This window comes from Camelina sativa, chromosome 11 (genome assembly GCF_000633955.1).
Source record: "Camelina sativa cultivar DH55 chromosome 11, Cs, whole genome shotgun sequence".
NCBI classification, from domain to species: domain Eukaryota; kingdom Viridiplantae; phylum Streptophyta; class Magnoliopsida; order Brassicales; family Brassicaceae; genus Camelina; species Camelina sativa.
This window is the reverse complement of record NC_025695.1, coordinates 36,421,039-36,438,466: the sequence shown is the minus strand read 5'-3', so window position 1 is coordinate 36,438,466 and position 17,428 is coordinate 36,421,039. Positions and strand designations below refer to the sequence as shown.

The following is a 17,428-nucleotide window of genomic DNA, read 5'->3' as shown; positions in this document are numbered from 1 at the left end:
GACGCTTAGGGAGGGTAACGACTGCACTCGAGTTGGAGAATGGTCGAGTGACACTTTGAGTTTTCTCTTTGGTTACCAAAACCTCTATTTCTGCCTCATTCACATCCTCAAAGATGTCTAACCCAGATTTATGATCTTTCTCTTCAATCACGAAAATCTGCCCATCAATAGTTGGTTTCTTCTTAGAATCCTTGATATCAAACTTCATCTTGAAGTTTTTACCCAGATTGAGATCAATCATCCCTTTCTTGACATCAATGACTGCTCCAGCTGTAGCTAAGAAAGGTCTTCCCAGGATTAGTGGATCTTTAGGCTCTTCATCCATTTCCAGCACCACAAAGTCAGTAGGAATCTCAGCTTGTCCAATTTTGATGGGCAGGTTCTCTAGTAGACCATGAGGCAGTCTAGTAGTCTTATCAACCAATAATAAGTGGAGGTTGCATGACTTGTATTTGTTGAATCCTAGCCTCTGAGCTACAGAGAGTGGCATGAGGCTAACTGAAGCACCAAGGTCACATAGGCACTTTGTGAAGGCCAATGGACCGAGAGAACAAGGCAACGTGAAAGAACCAGGGTCCTCTAGCTTCTTTGGGATAATCATCTTCTGAATAACAGCCTTGCATTCATGAATAACCCCAACTACAACATGCACAACCCTCTCATCTTCCAGAGCCTTAGCTTGAGCTCCTTTAGCTTTCTCCTCCTTCTCTTTGGTCCTTTCTGTTACCAAATCAGTTAAAAACTTTTGATATTGAGGCACAAATGCAAATGCATCAAGCAAATGCATCAAGCAAAGGCATCCTAAGTTCAATCTCCTTGACTTGTTTTTCGAACAGAGCTTTATACTTCTCAGTAAGCTGCTTCTTAAACCTCACTGGAAATGGTAGAGGTGGCTTGTATGGTGGAGGAATACATCTCACAGGTTTATCCTTGGGAGCAGCGGGTTCTTTAGTAGCTTCAGGATCAGATTGCTTGGCTGACTTAATTGGATCCTTGAGCACCTCGATAGGATCCTTTATCTGAACTTCATCTTGAAGAAAATCCTCCCCATCTAAACTCTCAGTGTCCTCAGTGAGCTGTACATCTACAACTTGGGTGGTGATGGCATGGATAGTAGCATAGTCCTTAGGGTTTTGAACTGCTTTTCCAGGTAGTTGGCCAGTTGTTGAGGTAGAAGTAGAAACAGTCTTGTCTTCCATATACTTCATCTTGGAGTTAAGAGTTTCAAACTTGACATTCAGATCATTGTAAGAACATTCCATCCGCTGACTGAGTTCAGCAAACTTCTTAGCAGTATCCAGAGAACCACTAGCTTGACCTTGAAGAAGTTGTTGCATCATGTGCTTCATTTCTTGATCTGGAGCTTGAGTAGCTTGAACTTGTTGAGGTGAAAATCCTCGTGGTGGTCCGGAAGGAGCGTGATAACCTTGCTGGAACTTTTGCTTAGGCACGAATCCTTGATTGTAAGGAACAAAAGGTTTTTGTGGACCTTGTTGTTTCTGTTGAGGAGGGTACACCTGATCTTGTGGATTTGCAACATTGGTGCTTCGGTAAGACAAATTGGGGTTCGTCTTGTATGGGTTATAACCCTTGTTGTATCCACCTTGATTCTTGACGTAGTTGATTTCTTCAAACTGCTCACCCTTCCCATCCTGAACTTGAAAAGAGTCATCCTCAGATATGAAATGGACAGCCTGCTGCTGACTTAGCAAGAGGCGGTCAAGCTTGTCATTTACATTCTTAAGGTCCCTCTTGTACTTCTCCTCAGACCCAGCATCACCTCTAACCGTGCGGTCGTAGTCTTCATTGTAGTTACCGTTAGACTGGGCGAGATTCTCAACCAGTTGCCATCCTTCATCAACGTCTTTGTTCAGGAAGTTACCGTTAGAAGCGGTGTTAAGCAGCATACGTATCTTTGGTAGTACACCACGGTAGAGAGTGCTCAGCAGTGACTCGTTGCTGAAACCATGGTGTGGACATTGGTTGTAGTAACCCTTGAAACGCTCCCAGGCTTCACAAAATGATTCTGAGCTCTTCTGAGTAAAGCTAGAAATCTCATTCCTGAGACGGGCTGTTCTGGAGTTGGAGAAGAACTTGGCCAAGAATGCTTTCTTGCAACCATCCCAAGTTGTGATTGATCCCTTGGGAAGGTTTTTCTCCCATTGATGAGCTTTGTCTCCCAGGGAGAGCGGGAAGAGGCGCAACTTGAAACCATCCTCACTCACGCCGTTGATCTTGGTGAGACTACACAGACGGTCGAACTCGTCCAAATGGTCCAGTGGATCCTCCATAGGCAACCCATGAAACTTGTTCCCCTGGATCATGGAGATCAGACTGCCTTTGATTTCGAAGTTGTTGTTCTGCACGGCAGGAGGGACGATACCAGCACGCTGAGTATAAGTATTCGGTGCATCCCCAGCACTAATGTTTCACGGTCTCAGATTTGGTTCATTCTGGTGTTCCATATTGACTGGTGCTGGATGATCAGTGAGTTGATGAGCTTGTTGTGGTTGTTGTAACCGATTAATGTCGTCGATAACTGGAAAGAGATTCTGATGCCCTCTTGATCTGGTGTGCATGCAAGGTTAACAGGTTCCTGAGATACAAAACAAACAAGCAGACAACCAAAACAAGTCAGTACTCGGAGTGATAAGTGTAATAGAACTTAATCTTGCAAAACTTGAAATCTTAAATGTAGCAAAACGAATCCCAAATGGCAACGACGCCAAATTGATACTAAGATTTTTGTATGTCCTTCATAGCAGGTTCAATTAACCTTATGTGTTGTAGTACTTAAGGTGTCAATCCAAATGGGATGATGCTAGTCACTCAAGATGCAATCAAGAAGTCACAAGTTAACCCAATTCAAAAAAAAGTGTTTTTCTAACAATCCTAGAATGGTCAAAATACAAAACGGAAATGAGTCTTAGAACTAGAAACGAAAATGTATGTCAAGAAGCGAAAATGAATAAAAACATAAACGAGTCTAAGCATGAACTAAAAAGGCAAGAAACCAAATAGTCTCAGGAATGTAATGAAAATCAGAAAGAAAGAGGTCCTAAGGATGAGAGTAATTGATGTCGGTGGAGTATCCTAGTCTATAAAGTATTTAACGTGCCACAAGCAAACCATCCCTAAACAATGAACATCACTTCTTAGCTAATCCAATCTCTTGACAAAAGCTACTCAAACTCAACCACTTCCAAACCTAGCTCTCGCTAGAGAAACATGATCAAGCATGGCATGAAAAACAAGTTCATTCACGTCAACAAACATCCTAGACAACTAATCTCTTAGGCTAGGAACGTAAGTCTCTGGCAATAGTTGGTCAGACATTTCATCGAACACCTTTTGGGTGCGGAAATGTCTAAAACCCAGATCCAATTGATCAGAGAGAAACTAGTATTTCTAACTCTAGTCCAGAAGGGAATTGTACAATCAAAGCTTAAACCCTCTACATCCTAAGATCCTCCTCCTAATCTATCCCATCCTCAAGAACTACCACACTACTCAGATCCGGAACTCATCACCAAAGATACAAATCCAGAAAACATTGAAACAAGCATTATTAGGTAGATAAAAATAAGATGAACAACTTGTAGAAGAAATCAAATGAAAATACTGAATAAACTCAAAGTTGTTGGATTACAAGTCTCGGAACGTTTTTTGGTGGCTAGGTTAACCTTAAGGAAAATAAACAATACGGGATAAAAGATAAGATGTCTCCGCAAAGACTCAACAAAACGTATTTATAGTATAAAAAAAACGTGTGAATCCTTAAAACTTAAAACGACAAGATAGAACGTCGGTTCGGAAATCTCCTGAAGCGTGTAAGATGTAGCACCTTCCTGACATGCGCGATTTGGTCGGTGTGCAACCAGTGGCTCAATTGGCGATTCAAGAATGGCTCGAGTGATGTGTTCCCGACTAGTGACCTGAGAATGGCTCGGGTGATGCGTTCCCGACTGGTGACCTGAGAGTGGCTCGGGTGATGCGTTCCCGACTGGTGACCTGAGAATGGCTCGGATGATGCGTTCCCGACTGGTGACCTGAGAATGGCTCGGGTGATGCGTTCCCGACTGGTGACCTGAGAATGGCTCGGATGATGCGTTCCCGACTGGTGACCTGAGAATGGCTTGGGTGATGCGTTCCCGACTGGTGACCTGAGAATGGCTCGATTGAGTGTTCCCGACTAGGTACTTGAGAGTGGCTCAATTGAGTGTTTCCGACTGGTGAATTCAGAGTGGCTCGATTGAGTGGCTGAGAGTGGCTTGATTGCGTGGCTCGATTGCGTGTATGAGAGTCTGCGTTTCCGACGTCTCCTAGACACCTGAAATACTCCGAAATGCACAATGTATGAAAGGATGATGCAAAAACTTCCAAACATGCAAAGTGTATAAAAAAGATTCTAAAATGATGCAAAACGACTAGTTATCCTAGCTAAATGTATGACAAATGCATGCTAAGGAGATGCAAAATATAGACATATTAACAGGATTTAGCACACAATGATTGCTGCTTGTCTTAGGTTTAGATTTTGTGATTGTCTAAGCGTGTTTGGGTGTGGAGAATTAGGGAGCCCTAAGGCTTTCCCTCACTGAGTAATTATCAATTACTCACCCCTCTCTTTTTGCAGGTTAGTTAAGCGAAGTGTTAATTTTGCGTTGTTAGGTGGTGATTTTGTATTTAAGGAGTGTTTTGGGCCGGGCTAGGAAGTCAAACCGTTGACCAGCTCCAGGTACCGAGTTTGGGTGTTACATTATCTCCAATCTAGCTACCTCCACCTACAACCCAGAAAAGTTTCTAAAAAAGAAGAAAAAAAAATTATTTTAGTATAACTTTTTTTTTTCTTTTCTTATTAACTAAATTATTAGATATGTGACATGTTTTAATTATTTACTTCGAAATGATTCTAAAATCTCCTTAGATACTGGTTCTCTCTCTTCAGTTTTTCTTTAAAAAAAAATAATAATTTAGGCCTTGAATGTTTTGTAGATTTTGATAAGAGGTTTTGGTTTTTTTTTTAACCAAACATTTAATTAAAAGAGAATTTCAAGATTGATTGCTCAAACAGAAGTAAACGAGTTTACAAAAGTAGTTACAAAGATCTCAAGGACCTAGCAAGGCAGTCTGCCTGCAAACTAGACGCACGTGGAATCCTAGACAAGAAAATTTTCTGAAAAAGAATGGAAAATAAGCCTTGAGCAAACTGAAATCGTCTGGCTGATTGGAGTTGGTTTTTGTTTTTCAAAAACTCATTTTTATACCAATTAAGATTTTAAATTTTGTTTTTCCTAAATTGTAAAGAAACTATTTTGTTTTAATCTCACATTCACAATTCTAGACTTTTAGTTATTCTTTTAGCTATCCTTTTAGTTACTTTTAGTTATCCTATAATTTAGAAAATCTAGTTTTTGCTTTTAAAAGTTAATTTTTCTCAAAAACCAAAAAAATTAAGAAAAGATCTAAAACCAAAATATAAAATTTTAAAACTAAAAACTATATCCAAAAATTGATTTTAAAAATAGCATCCATTCATGGCCTTAATTTTTTGAAAACCCCTGTTAGATCATTGCGTTGGAGGTGGCCTAGGTACTCCACAAATCCCACAATCAATATTTAGGCCCCATCACGGCTGGAAAAAGTCTTCGTGTCTAATAATGAAATTCTAAAACTTTCAATAATATCGGTTAAAAAGGTGAACGGTGGGAAAGAAAGTGAACGTTCAAATCTCTCCTCCTCCTAGATACTATATATAATGGCAGCAAAACTAAGGACGAAACATAAAAAATAAAAAAAAATAAACTTCCAAATAATAAAATAGTCAAAACTAGTGTATTACAAAAATAAAAATAAAAATAAAAATAAAAATTTTAAAAGTAATCACTAGCTAGTGACTAAAATAAGTCCCAGTTATGGGTCGTGTAAATTTTGGAGTATCGGCGTTCTTTATTTTTTGTTTGTTAGGTTTATCAGCTAATGCAAAGGTATTCAACATTGGCTCTAAACCAGGCTGTGACATCACTAAAGTAAATTCTAAAACCTAACAACCATCTTTGTTGATTGACATTGTCTTCTTGTTCTCCAAGCAATTTAAAAATCTTTGCACGGTGCAGGCATTGTTAAAAGCATTCAACCAGGCATGCCAATTCCCGACCAAGAGCACCGTTCTGATCCCAAAAGGTGAATACAAGCTTGGGGAAATCGAGATGATGGGTCCATGCAAAGCTCCGATAAGGATTGCTCTTCAAGGTACCGTGAAAGCTGACGGAAACGCTGTTCATAGTGAGAAATGGATCGCCTTCCACAACATTGATGGGTTTAAGTTGAACGGAGGTGGTGTCTTCGACGGTGAAGGTAACGCAGCTTGGAGGGTCAATAACTGCCACCATACTTGGAAGTGCAAGAAACTACCCATCGTATGAAATCTTTTCATACTATATTAAGATCATTCAACGTTATTATTATTATTATTATTATTATTATTATTATTATTATTATTTTAATATCGAAAAGGTTTTGGTCTAGGTCCATACATTTTTCGAGGTCATGACCAAAGCTTTTTTAATATATTGATGGTTTTGGTGTCATTGTTGAACAGAGCATCCGTTTTGATTTTGTTACGAACGCGAAAATTAGAGGCATAACCTCCTTAGACGCAAAGCACTTCCACATTAACGTGATTGGTGCAAAGAACATGACATTCGAAGAAGTCAAGATCGTGGCCCCTGCAGAGAGTCCTAACACCGATGGTATCCTCGTGGGAAGAAGTGATGGAATCAAGATCATCAATTCATTTATCTCCACGGGAGATGACTGTGTCTCTGTCGGAGACGGGATGAAGAACCTTCTTGTGGAAAGAGTTACCTGCGGTCCCGGACATGGAATCAGTATTGGAAGTCTCGGAAGGTACGGACACGAGCAAGACGTCATGGGCATCAAGATCGTCAACTGTACCCTCCAAGAGACTGACAATGGGCTAAGGATCAAAACATGGCCTACTGCAGCTTGCAGCACAAGCGCCTCCGATATCCATTTCGAGAACATCCTCCTCAAGAACGTCAGCAACCCCATCCTCATTGACCAAGAGTACTGCCCATGGAACCAGTGCGACAAGAAGGTACCTACAAATTAATGTGATATATCATCATTTTCTCTTTCAGATTCAAAAAATCAAATGACATTTGGCTTTGGGGTCTTCGTTACACTTAACCAACTTCGTATAGGTTATGACGCTTTATGTTTTTTTCTGTTCTTAGAAAGCATCAACGATCAAGCTGTCCAAAATAAGCTTCAAGAACATTAGAGGAACATCAGGGAACAAAGACGCAGTGAAGCTTTTGTGCAGCAAGGGACATCCATGTCAGAACGTGGAGCTCGGTAACATTAACATCAAATATACAGGATCTGACGGTCCAGCGACATTCCAATGCTCAAACGTATCCCCAAAACTGATGGGAACTCAGGTTCCGAAAGCGTGTAGCAGCCCGGTGACAAAGACACTAAAGTAGAGAAGTGTATATATGAATATATAAATATAATGTACACCCTAGTGTATGCTGTATGCTTTTTCAATTGACATCTTTGTAATATATGTATGTTTCTTTTGAGCTTTTGGCTAAATTGTAAAAAAGGAATCATTCTTCGGAAACAAAAAAAAACTATTTTTATAATTTGTGTCTGTTTCCATACTGCATTCAACATAGTTAAGCGACTATATTATATAGTTTTGAGATTATTCATGAAAACTATATATACTTACATTTGATACATGTATCATCTTTCACTTTTATTAGTTTTTCTACTTCCAAACAAGTTAACTCTACGTAGTACCCGGAGCAGCCTATTTGCATATTTTCTCTGTGAAGTAAAGCTTACAGAGCCAATGCAAGCCGTTGTTACTTGTCCAAAAGTGCTTCTGTTTCTACTCGCTGATCTTTTTCCAAGGCAAGTTGGCTTCTTTGGATTGCTTTGGGACTGAAGGGTCTTCTTTAAAGAAACTAGTTGTTCTTCAAGGTTATGGATTCTGAAGCTTGTTGACTCGTACTCATCTAATGTTGCATCTTTCTGCATCAAGAAGCACAAGGGTCTGTTTCTAGGCCCGGTTTCATCATCAGTGCAAGGGCTGTGTTGGGAGGTCAAGGGTCTTGAGGTTGGAACAACACTACCGGAGAAGTCTGCTGAGTTTGTGAATCTGAATGAGTCAGAACAGTCTTTGAAAGCTTGGTGCGTGTTGAGCTGCTGAACAAATAGTGCTTGGACAACCAAACGTAATGGCATTTGCTCGTTTTGCACAAGTTCGAGCGACGTTTCTTCTGAAAGTTTTTGGCAGTTTAGGTAACTGCAGATTGATCCTTTTTCTTCTTGTGATATGGCCTTATGTACCTATAAGAGAGCAGCACCACATAAGGTACAATGTTGATTTTATACATAATGAAGAAGGGAAAAAAAAGTGAAGGCATACCTGCAGAAATGCGTTCACTGCAAGGTAGAGTTGGTCATGACTCTCTCTGAATAACATTGGGACTGTCTCAATCAGCTCAATGAACCTTTTCGTTTCCATATCTTGATCATATGGTAAACTAGAGAGATAAATATCCCACAAATTTCCAACTCTCATCACGTTGCTTGGGGAGGAAGTCAGATGACGTTCAGATTCCGTTGATACATATGCTACAAACAGGTTTTCCATTGTAAGCAACTCTTGGCTGAAAGCAACGTTCCCGCTCCAGGCTTTCGGGTAAATAAAGTTTTCGGTGTGGGCGGTGTGAAGAAGAGATACAATCTGATATTGCAGCTTCACCAAAGTTTCATGCTTCAAATTGCGTGCGAGACACGCGAAATAAAACCCTACAGGAATAAACCTATACGCCTTGTCTCTTGTAAGAAGCAGATCTAGAGCTCTTTGCAGAATATCAGTATTAGTTTGATCTTCAGGTATAAAACACTTGTTGACGTAAAAGACGATCAACGGACTTACATATCTTTCTTTCATTCCTTGTCTTCTAAGTGACCCAGTAACCTGTCTGAAGAATGCAAATGGAAGATCTGTGAGGTCTTTGATCCAAGTATCTTGGTTTATAATTTTCTCTACGGTTGTATATTCCCATGGTTGATTCATCAAATCTTCAAGCATGACCATCGGCTTTTCTCTTCGTCTTTCGGGATCAAGAATCTCCATACACGCAGTGAAAGCCAAAGATTCTATGCACCGGCTTACGATTAGTAAATCTTCAGACCAAGGCAATAGTTCTTGACATGTCTTCAGGACAACTAACGTATCATCCCAGTTTTGCAAGACAACTTGGTTCAGATATAGGTCAAATCTTTCGCAGAGGTTACTCGTCGAATAATGCTCTGTCATTTGCAGAAATTGAGCTGCACATCTGAGTCCAGCTATGTTGAAAGGATGTATTAATGTTGGGCAGCCATAGATGAAAAGCATAATCTTCTCAAAGGTCTCTGCTCCACCAGGAAAATCTTGTGGTATCTCGATCTCTGATAGCTGATCCTCTCTTTCCTTAAAATATCCGCTCTTTGTACACAAGAGAGTCTACAAAACATAGGAGGCATTAGAACACTAACACAAACCAATAGGCTACATTATTTCTTGGTCCAAAAAAATTTCCTTGAGAGGTTTGGTTTAACATTATTACCTTGTGAAGGTTAAAAGTCTTGTTGCAAACTCGAACATGTACTGAAGCAGGTAGACCGGTCTCTTTACTCCTGCGACAGAGACACACACGCACATACAAAGATACATTACATAAGTCTACGTACAACATGAATAATTCAGACTTGCATATATGACATCAAAGAAGACATGAATGTTGAGATACATACCAAGAAAGAACTTTGATTTTCAAAAGGGTACTGATATTGGGAGACGAAATTGGGCTGGAGGCAACGGACGAACCATCCTTGAAGCTGTAAGTTTCCATTATTGAGAGTATACAACTTGTGAAAGCTAATTAGATAAAAGTATATATATCAAAACCAATATGGTGGTAATGATGAAATTAGCTAGAGACATTTGGTCGTCCATTTATTCTTCTTCTCATTCAAAATTTCAGAAGAAAAAACTAAACTTGCGTGTTTCGGGGATTGAAGAGGAAGAAAAGGGTTCTAGGATCCACAAAACAAGAGGAAGCTACGGAAGATTTGAGAAAAACCAAGTTTCTTTTGGTTTCGTTTTTATCAAACATTAAACTATATATGCCTACTTGCATGCGGGCACACACACATATATGCGTTTTTTGTAGAGATGTGGTCAAAAGTCAGATGCACACGAGTGTTGAGCTCAAAAAAAAATAATTAACGATCTCAAAGTTCAAGGCTATATAAGTTGAAGACGACGTTCCTCGAGTGTTGAGAAGGGTTGAAAAATCTTTGTATTATAACATTTTTATTTGCTTTTTTCAACAACGTTTTTGTGCTCTTTACTCCAACCATTTCTGTTTCTTTTTCATAAGTTTTTTTTTTCTTTTTCATACGTTACATGTTAAAAGACTCGAAATAGTTATTTTGGTGAGTATTATTAATGATTTTTTTTTTATCTAGTCTTCGAGTTATGCAAATACTTAACTAATAGTGAATCAGTGAATTACGGGAAAATGGTAAATAACAGAGAAATCAAGAGCGGAAATTAAGTATTAACTACTTAAATTCTTGTTCTCAAAATTCTCGTCCCGTATTTTGTTATACATGAATACTAGGTAATTATCCACGATAGACCGTGAACATTTTATTTAAAGTAAAGTAAAATATATTTTTCTGTTATTTTGTTATTCATAATCTTTTGTGATTTGCAATAATTTGTGTCTATATACAACATGTAAATGAGAATTTATTTTGAAGAATAATTTTTATTTATTCAACATTACTCTTTATTTATTATTAAACGTAAATGGAAACTTTATCTTTATTATATTGGATAAATTTAAAAGATATCCTACTAACTGAATTTGAAACAAATAATAAATAAAATCCATAATGCAAGCAAATGTGAGTATCGTGTGAGTAACGTTTGAAAATGTGAATGCAACATCCTACTTACAAATCGAATTATTGCTGCAGAGGTTGTTGCAAAAAATAAATCTGTAGAAAATCTGATTATTTTTATGGTACTATATCAGAAAAAAATTTAGTTGTTTAACTGAATGGATATTTCTAAATATATATATTTTTAGCAACAAATTTAATAAATTATTTTTTGTTTACTCTATTTAAATTATCTTAATTATCCTTAATGATCATATCCTTTTTATACTATTTTCAGTGGCATTCTATTGTAATTTTTTACACTATTAATGTTACTGTTATAAATGTACTTCTCAATTAATATAGTAGGATACCCACACAAAATTCTCGTCCCGTATTTTTCTCCAGAATGCTTCTATTTTAATATATATAGGGGATATATATATATATATATATTTTAAATTACTTATAATGTTTTTCATCATGACTTGTTTTACGTTTTACTTTAGTATCATTGAGTAATATATATAAACAATTAGTAAAAACACAACCATCAAAATGAAAACTTATAACAAAAAATATTATGTAGAATAGACGCAACTTTGCAAAACATATTGTTTAAAATATTATAAATATAAGATATTTTTATGAAGAATTACGGTAAAGAGCTACAATTAAAAAAATCATTATAACAAAGTGATCCTAACTGCAAATATTGAACTAATGGTTGTAATGAGTAAATGTAAATTTTTATTAAATAACTATAATTAAAATATATTTAATAATGAGTAAAACTGTATCAACTAAAAATTAAAATTAAAATACACAACTCTTAAAAACAAAATAAAATAAATTTTAAATATTAAAATAGTTTTTTAAGAAAAGTTACGATAAATAGACGCAACTGTAAATTCTATATTAGGTTTTATTAAATTTCTATATTACTATAATCATTTCTAAAATTTTAGTTAGATTATAGAATAACGTTGAATATTAAATATTAATATTCAAATTATTTAGATTCAACATAAAACGAAAAATTTGTTTCAACGAACAATGATTTGTTAGTTATTGATGAAGAAACAAATATATAGAAAGTTCAAAAGATATGACTATTTAAATAGACACACCTATTAGAACGAAAAGTTGTGATGAAAAATTATGTATAAAATATACTGAAAAGAACCAACTCTACAATGAACAAATACAACTGTTTGAGTTATAAAAAAACAAATAAAACCAATTTTTTTTCAAAAAGTACTACGAAAAGTCGTAACTATTGTTCTAATTTATTCAGATTGTTATTATTATTTTTAAATATTAAATTTTTTTTTAGCGACAAGTTACGATAAATAGGCGCAACTGTAAAATCTATATTAAGTTGTATTAAATTTTTCTATTGCTATATTCATTTCTTAAATTTTAGTTAGATTATAGAATAACGTTAAAATTTAGTAATAAATTTGTTTCGACGAACTTGTTCGTTAGTGATGAAGAGACAAATATAAAAAGAGTTCAAAAAGCATGACTATTTAAATAGACACACTAATTAGAACGAGAAGTTGTGATGAAAAAATATAAATAGAATATAGTGAAAAGACGCAACTCTACAACGAACAGATACAACTGTTTGAATTAAAAAAAAAACAAATAAAAACAATTTTTATGAAAAGGTAATACGAAAAATCGCAATTGTTGTGTCTACACTTGATTATACCTACAAATTGATATAAACTGCTTTTAAATAGAAGACATCTTCATCATTCCAAAATCTTTTGTTAAATCAAGAATTGAAGTAATTTCTTTACTTTAAAAAAATGAATGCTAGAGAATAATTTAGAGAGCTGTAAAAACCGTTGAGATTGAAATTTTATATTATTTTGTGTCATGACAATAAAATGAAAACAGTTTAAACAAACAAATATATATAGATTTCAAAAGATATGAATATTCGAATAGACACAATTCTACGATGAACAGTTGCAACTTTACAAAAAAACCGTTACAATTATGATAACCCGTCCCGTGGACCCCACTACCCTTCGGCTAGCTGTTCAAACGGCCCGTCCGTGGACCCTGCTAGCCCCCGCTAGCCGTCCCAACGGACCCCAAGCTGGCCCTGCAGGGCATCGATCCTAACCCATCACTGTGGACACATCTCAATTGATCAATAATGTTATATAAAAATCGATCAATTGGTGACAGTTTGTCCTGTGGGAAGGTTGTTAAAGGATGGGGACCAGGGTTCGACGAACGTCTGCCGCACAAATAACCTACTGGTGGATTTGGATGAATAGTTCCTATCCACAGTGAAGGGTTAGGATCGATGCCCTGCAGGGCCAGCTTGGGGTCCATTGGGGCGGCTAGCGGGTAGGCTAGTAGGGTCCACGGACGGTCCGTTGGGGCAACTAGCAGGGGGCTAGTATGGTCCGCAGGACGGGTTGTCATATAAAAATTGATCAATTGGTGACACCTTGTCCTGTGGGAAGGTTGTTAAAGGGTGGGGACCAGGATTCGAGGAACGACTGTCGCACCAATAACCTACTGGTGGATTTGGATATCCACAGTGATTGGTTAGGATCGATGCCCTGCATGGCCAGCTTGGAGTCCGTTTGGGCGGCTAGCAGTGAGATAGTGGGGTCTACGGACGGTCCATTGAGGCAGCTAGCGGTGAGCTAGTGGGGTCCGCGGGACGGGTTGTCATAACAATGAACAATCACAACTTTTTGTAAAATACACAATTTAAATTTTCTACAGATTTTTTGGAAAATTATCCAAAAGATATGATTGAAAAAACACAATTTTTGGTGGTATTTATTCGGATTGCTATTATATATAGGTATTTTTATTAAAATTTTATATAGAAAATTAACTAAAAGTTGTAAATTAGATTCATCATTCTAAATCAAGAATTGGAGGAAATTATTTAGTTTTAAAAGAATGAATGCTATAGAATAATTTAGAGAGCTGTAAAAACCGTTGAGATTGAAAGTTTACATTTTTTTGTGACATTGTAAAAAATGAAAACAGTTCAAACACACAAATATTCGAATATTCGAATAGACAACTCTACAATGAACAGTTGCAACTTTACAAAACACGGTTACAATGAACCACCACAACTTTTTGTAAAACACATAATTTAAATTTTCTACAAACTTTTTTGGAAAATATCAAAAATATACAATTGAAAAAACATAACCTTTGGTGGCATTTATTCGGATTGCTATTATATATAGATTAGTGAATGAATTTGTCTGTAACATTGCATATATATATATATATATATATATATGTATCCAATTGATTGGTGGAGAAATAACCAACCAACTAACAAAATATGACTAGATTGAGAGAAAAACTATACTAGCTCCACCATATAGAGTGAATAGCTCAAATTTTTCAAAGATAGCCGTGCACATCATGTAGAACTTAACTATTTTTAGAACATTCCGATAAGTTTTTTTTTCATTTCTTTGTCCCTCTTTCATCTAAAATACCTTTTAGAAAACCTTCCTATATTATCAAGAGTTCTCTATTTAACTATCTTATTCCACTTAATCGAAAAAACCTTCATAGAATCATTATTAATTTATTTGGCTTCCTTTTTCAACAGTTAGAGCCAGACCACAGCCGGCTCTATGTCAATAAAGGCACAATCAAATTAAAATAAAAAGACTATTTTGCTAGCAGTAAGGGTTGAACACGAGTACTCTTGATAATTATTAAAAATGATATATGTATATATATATGGTGTTTTTTTTCCTTGTATTTTCCTTGTATTATATATAAAATACAAGGAAAAAAAAAAGACCACAAGCTTATGCTTCATCAGCTTGGCCTTTGGGCCGACTCTGGCCACATCTCTACTCACTCCATGCATATCTCTTTGTTTCTTTACCGAATGCAGAATTTTCATGGAGCGCCGAAATATGATTGGAGGAGCTATATATATGGCTGCACGCATCCTTAATATGTTCTTTTTCTTTTAAAATAGTTTTTTTTTCCAACAAGTTTTGTAACATTTTTATTTGTTACTTTTACTTTATCTGCATCAAGACAAATTAAATTCTTGTCTTGACAAAGAAGATATCTCCTAAAATCGGAATGAAATGTAATGGAACCAACAAATGTTTGAAATGTTTCTACATGTAAAATCATACATAACCTAGAAATTGAGATTCCATGAAATGTTACATTCACATTTGTTGAAGCGTATATAAGTAGTCTAGTGGTATTTGTATTAAGAATTCTAATTATACTATATATTCGACTTTTTTTTTTGTTTCTATACTTTTATTTATAAATAAAAAATCCAAAAAACCTAATAATATATAAAATCGGATTGAACTCTTAAATTTTAAGATTATAAAAGTAAGAACTAAGTGTTAGTGTAATATATCACACATCGGTAGTTGGATAGATTATCAAATGATATAGAAAAGGTTAGGGCATCTCCACTCATTGCCAATTGATTTTGAGTTGGAAGTCCAAAGTAAAACCCAAATTTAACATGGTATCAGAGCCACGATTATTGGACCACCTCGTGGATGTTGTTCCCACATATGCCCATGCTTTAGATGATCATGCTTGAGCATGAGAGGGGGAGGTGTTAATGTAATATATCCCAGTGAATAAATTATCAAAGTGATATATAAAAGATTAGAGCTCTCCACTTATTGCCAATTGGTTTTGAGTTGGATGACTAATTTTAACACTAAGAACATACATGTGTTACTACCCTTAAATCTTACAATATCACATTTTTAAAATAAATATTATACTGTATTGTAATAGGGTCTAATTGTTAATCAAAGCGAGCGTTTTTCAATCATTAGAAAAGTGGAAGGGTGGTATAACTAGAACATTTAGACTTCGTGTTATAAATTGTTAATTATAATTTATTTCGGTGGTATTTAATATTTATTAGAACTAGGATTTAACCCTTGTGGTATACCAAGAGACAATGTAATTTTCAGTATAATTTTATTATTCTATAAAATGATTGAGTTTTTTTAAAACTAATACAGATATTACAATATTATATATATTTTGGTTTATTTATAATAATTAATAGTATTTTTTATTGAATATATGTGGGTTAAATTTAAAAGAACTAAAAATATGTTCATTTTGAAGAAAAAAAATACTATAATTAAACTCATCTTTGCCAAAATAATGGATCACGCCTAAGACATAACATTGTAAATATATATTTATATTTAAGATATGGAAACAACTACCCAAATATTAATATATACTTTAGGCTAATATTATTTTTGTTTCTTAAATAAAACAATAAAATATTGCTTAATTTTAAAAGGAAAATAGCAATTAAGTAAAGATAATTTATGGGAATAAAATTTATTGATCTTGGTCGATTTACTATATGTCATTTATTTACTTTTGTGTAATTTTGTAGGATTAAGATTTTAAATTAAAATTTACATAAGCAAAACTAAAAAGGTTAAACGAAAAATGTGTTTCAAAAATGTTAATATAGATTTAACTGGTTTAAAATGTAGAATAAATGCATAGGTAATTGTTTGACATTGTCAATTATTAAAATCACACAAATTATTATAAATTTCTAAATTATAAATTACCTTGAAAATTATAATAGAGAAACCAGAATGTTAGTTAATTAGACAAAAGCAGAGAAAATAAGATTATTTTAAAAGAAAAAATTGATACAATATTTAATTTATCTAGATTTAGTATCTTGGAAAATACAATTATGGGTTAATATCTTGGTACTTCATTATGATTTAATATCGGTGTACAACGGGTTAATATCTTGAAAAATACAATTATGATTTAGAATCTAGATATGGAATATAATTCCTTATACATTAGCATTAGTTGAGATTCAATATATATATATTTCTTATCATAATCAAAGAAATGCTTACCACATAAGGTTTGCGAAATTAACTAATAAGAGTAATGCTAACTATAAGCATTATTTCATGCTTAACTGAATATTGTAAAATCAATACCAAATTACCAAAATCTCGACATGATCAAATTTTTTTTGGGAAAACATCTCGACATAATCATAAATGCGATTTTATAGACATATTATCTTAGGAAACTATTTTGATTTGCCATATTTTAGTTATGGTTATCTTGTGTAATTTTTTAGGAGTTAATTTTTTAAAATAACTATAAGTAAAAGGGCATAACACAATGTACTTTTAAAAATGTTAATATAGATTATAAAAAAAATGTCAGATATGAAGGAAAATATCTTTGAGATAGCTTGAAACATTTAAAATTCAAATCTTAGGCCCAACATTGAGATGGAAATTGACTAACAATAGCCCAAGTAGAAGCAAATAGCGAGCGTATTTAGGCGACCAAATAATATACATCCGCCACGTAATGATATAAACTTTTGGTTACGGAAACAGACTCCATTACCCAACTAAATTACATAAATACCCAC

At 34.9% G+C, this 17,428-nt stretch overlaps 2 protein-coding genes across 2 annotated transcripts; one reads left to right on the top strand and one right to left on the bottom strand.

Annotated features, from left to right (window-relative positions):
- Nucleotides 5,873–7,512, top strand: LOC104725295 (polygalacturonase-like). The gene is made up of 4 exons (XM_010443927.1): nucleotides 5,873–6,029; nucleotides 6,117–6,419; nucleotides 6,602–7,120; nucleotides 7,260–7,512. Exons 1-4 carry the CDS (start codon nucleotides 5,916–5,918, stop codon nucleotides 7,509–7,511), a joined length of 1,188 nt encoding a protein of 395 aa, XP_010442229.1. The 5' UTR covers nucleotides 5,873–5,915; the 3' UTR covers nucleotide 7,512.
- Nucleotides 7,777–9,941, bottom strand: LOC104728678 (BTB/POZ domain-containing protein At5g48130-like). The gene is made up of 4 exons (XM_010447632.1): nucleotides 9,844–9,941; nucleotides 9,657–9,726; nucleotides 8,465–9,553; nucleotides 7,777–8,385 (listed from the first exon to the last, which is right to left on the bottom strand). The coding sequence occupies exons 1-4, from the start codon at nucleotides 9,939–9,941 to the stop codon at nucleotides 7,777–7,779; spliced, it is 1,866 nt and encodes a 621-aa protein (XP_010445934.1).

Bases quoted from the DNA above. Each gene is read 5' to 3' on its own strand.
- LOC104725295 (XM_010443927.1), top strand. From the start codon at position 5,916: ATGGGTCGTGTAAATTTTGGAGTATCGGCGTTCTTTATTTTTTGTTTG. The intron at 6,030-6,116 runs GTAAATTCTAAA...TGCACGGTGCAG, and splicing joins CAGGCTGTGACATCACTAAA to GCATTGTTAAAAGCATTCAA. The intron at 7,121-7,259 runs GTACCTACAAAT...TTCTGTTCTTAG, and splicing joins GGAACCAGTGCGACAAGAAG to AAAGCATCAACGATCAAGCT.
- LOC104728678 (XM_010447632.1), bottom strand. From the start codon at position 9,941: ATGGAAACTTACAGCTTCAAGGATGGTTCGTCCGTTGCCTCCAGCCCA. The intron at 9,727-9,843 runs GTATGTATCTCA...TCTCTGTCGCAG, and splicing joins AAAATCAAAGTTCTTTCTTG to GAGTAAAGAGACCGGTCTAC. The intron at 8,386-8,464 runs GTATGCCTTCAC...GCTCTCTTATAG, and splicing joins CAGTGAACGCATTTCTGCAG to GTACATAAGGCCATATCACA.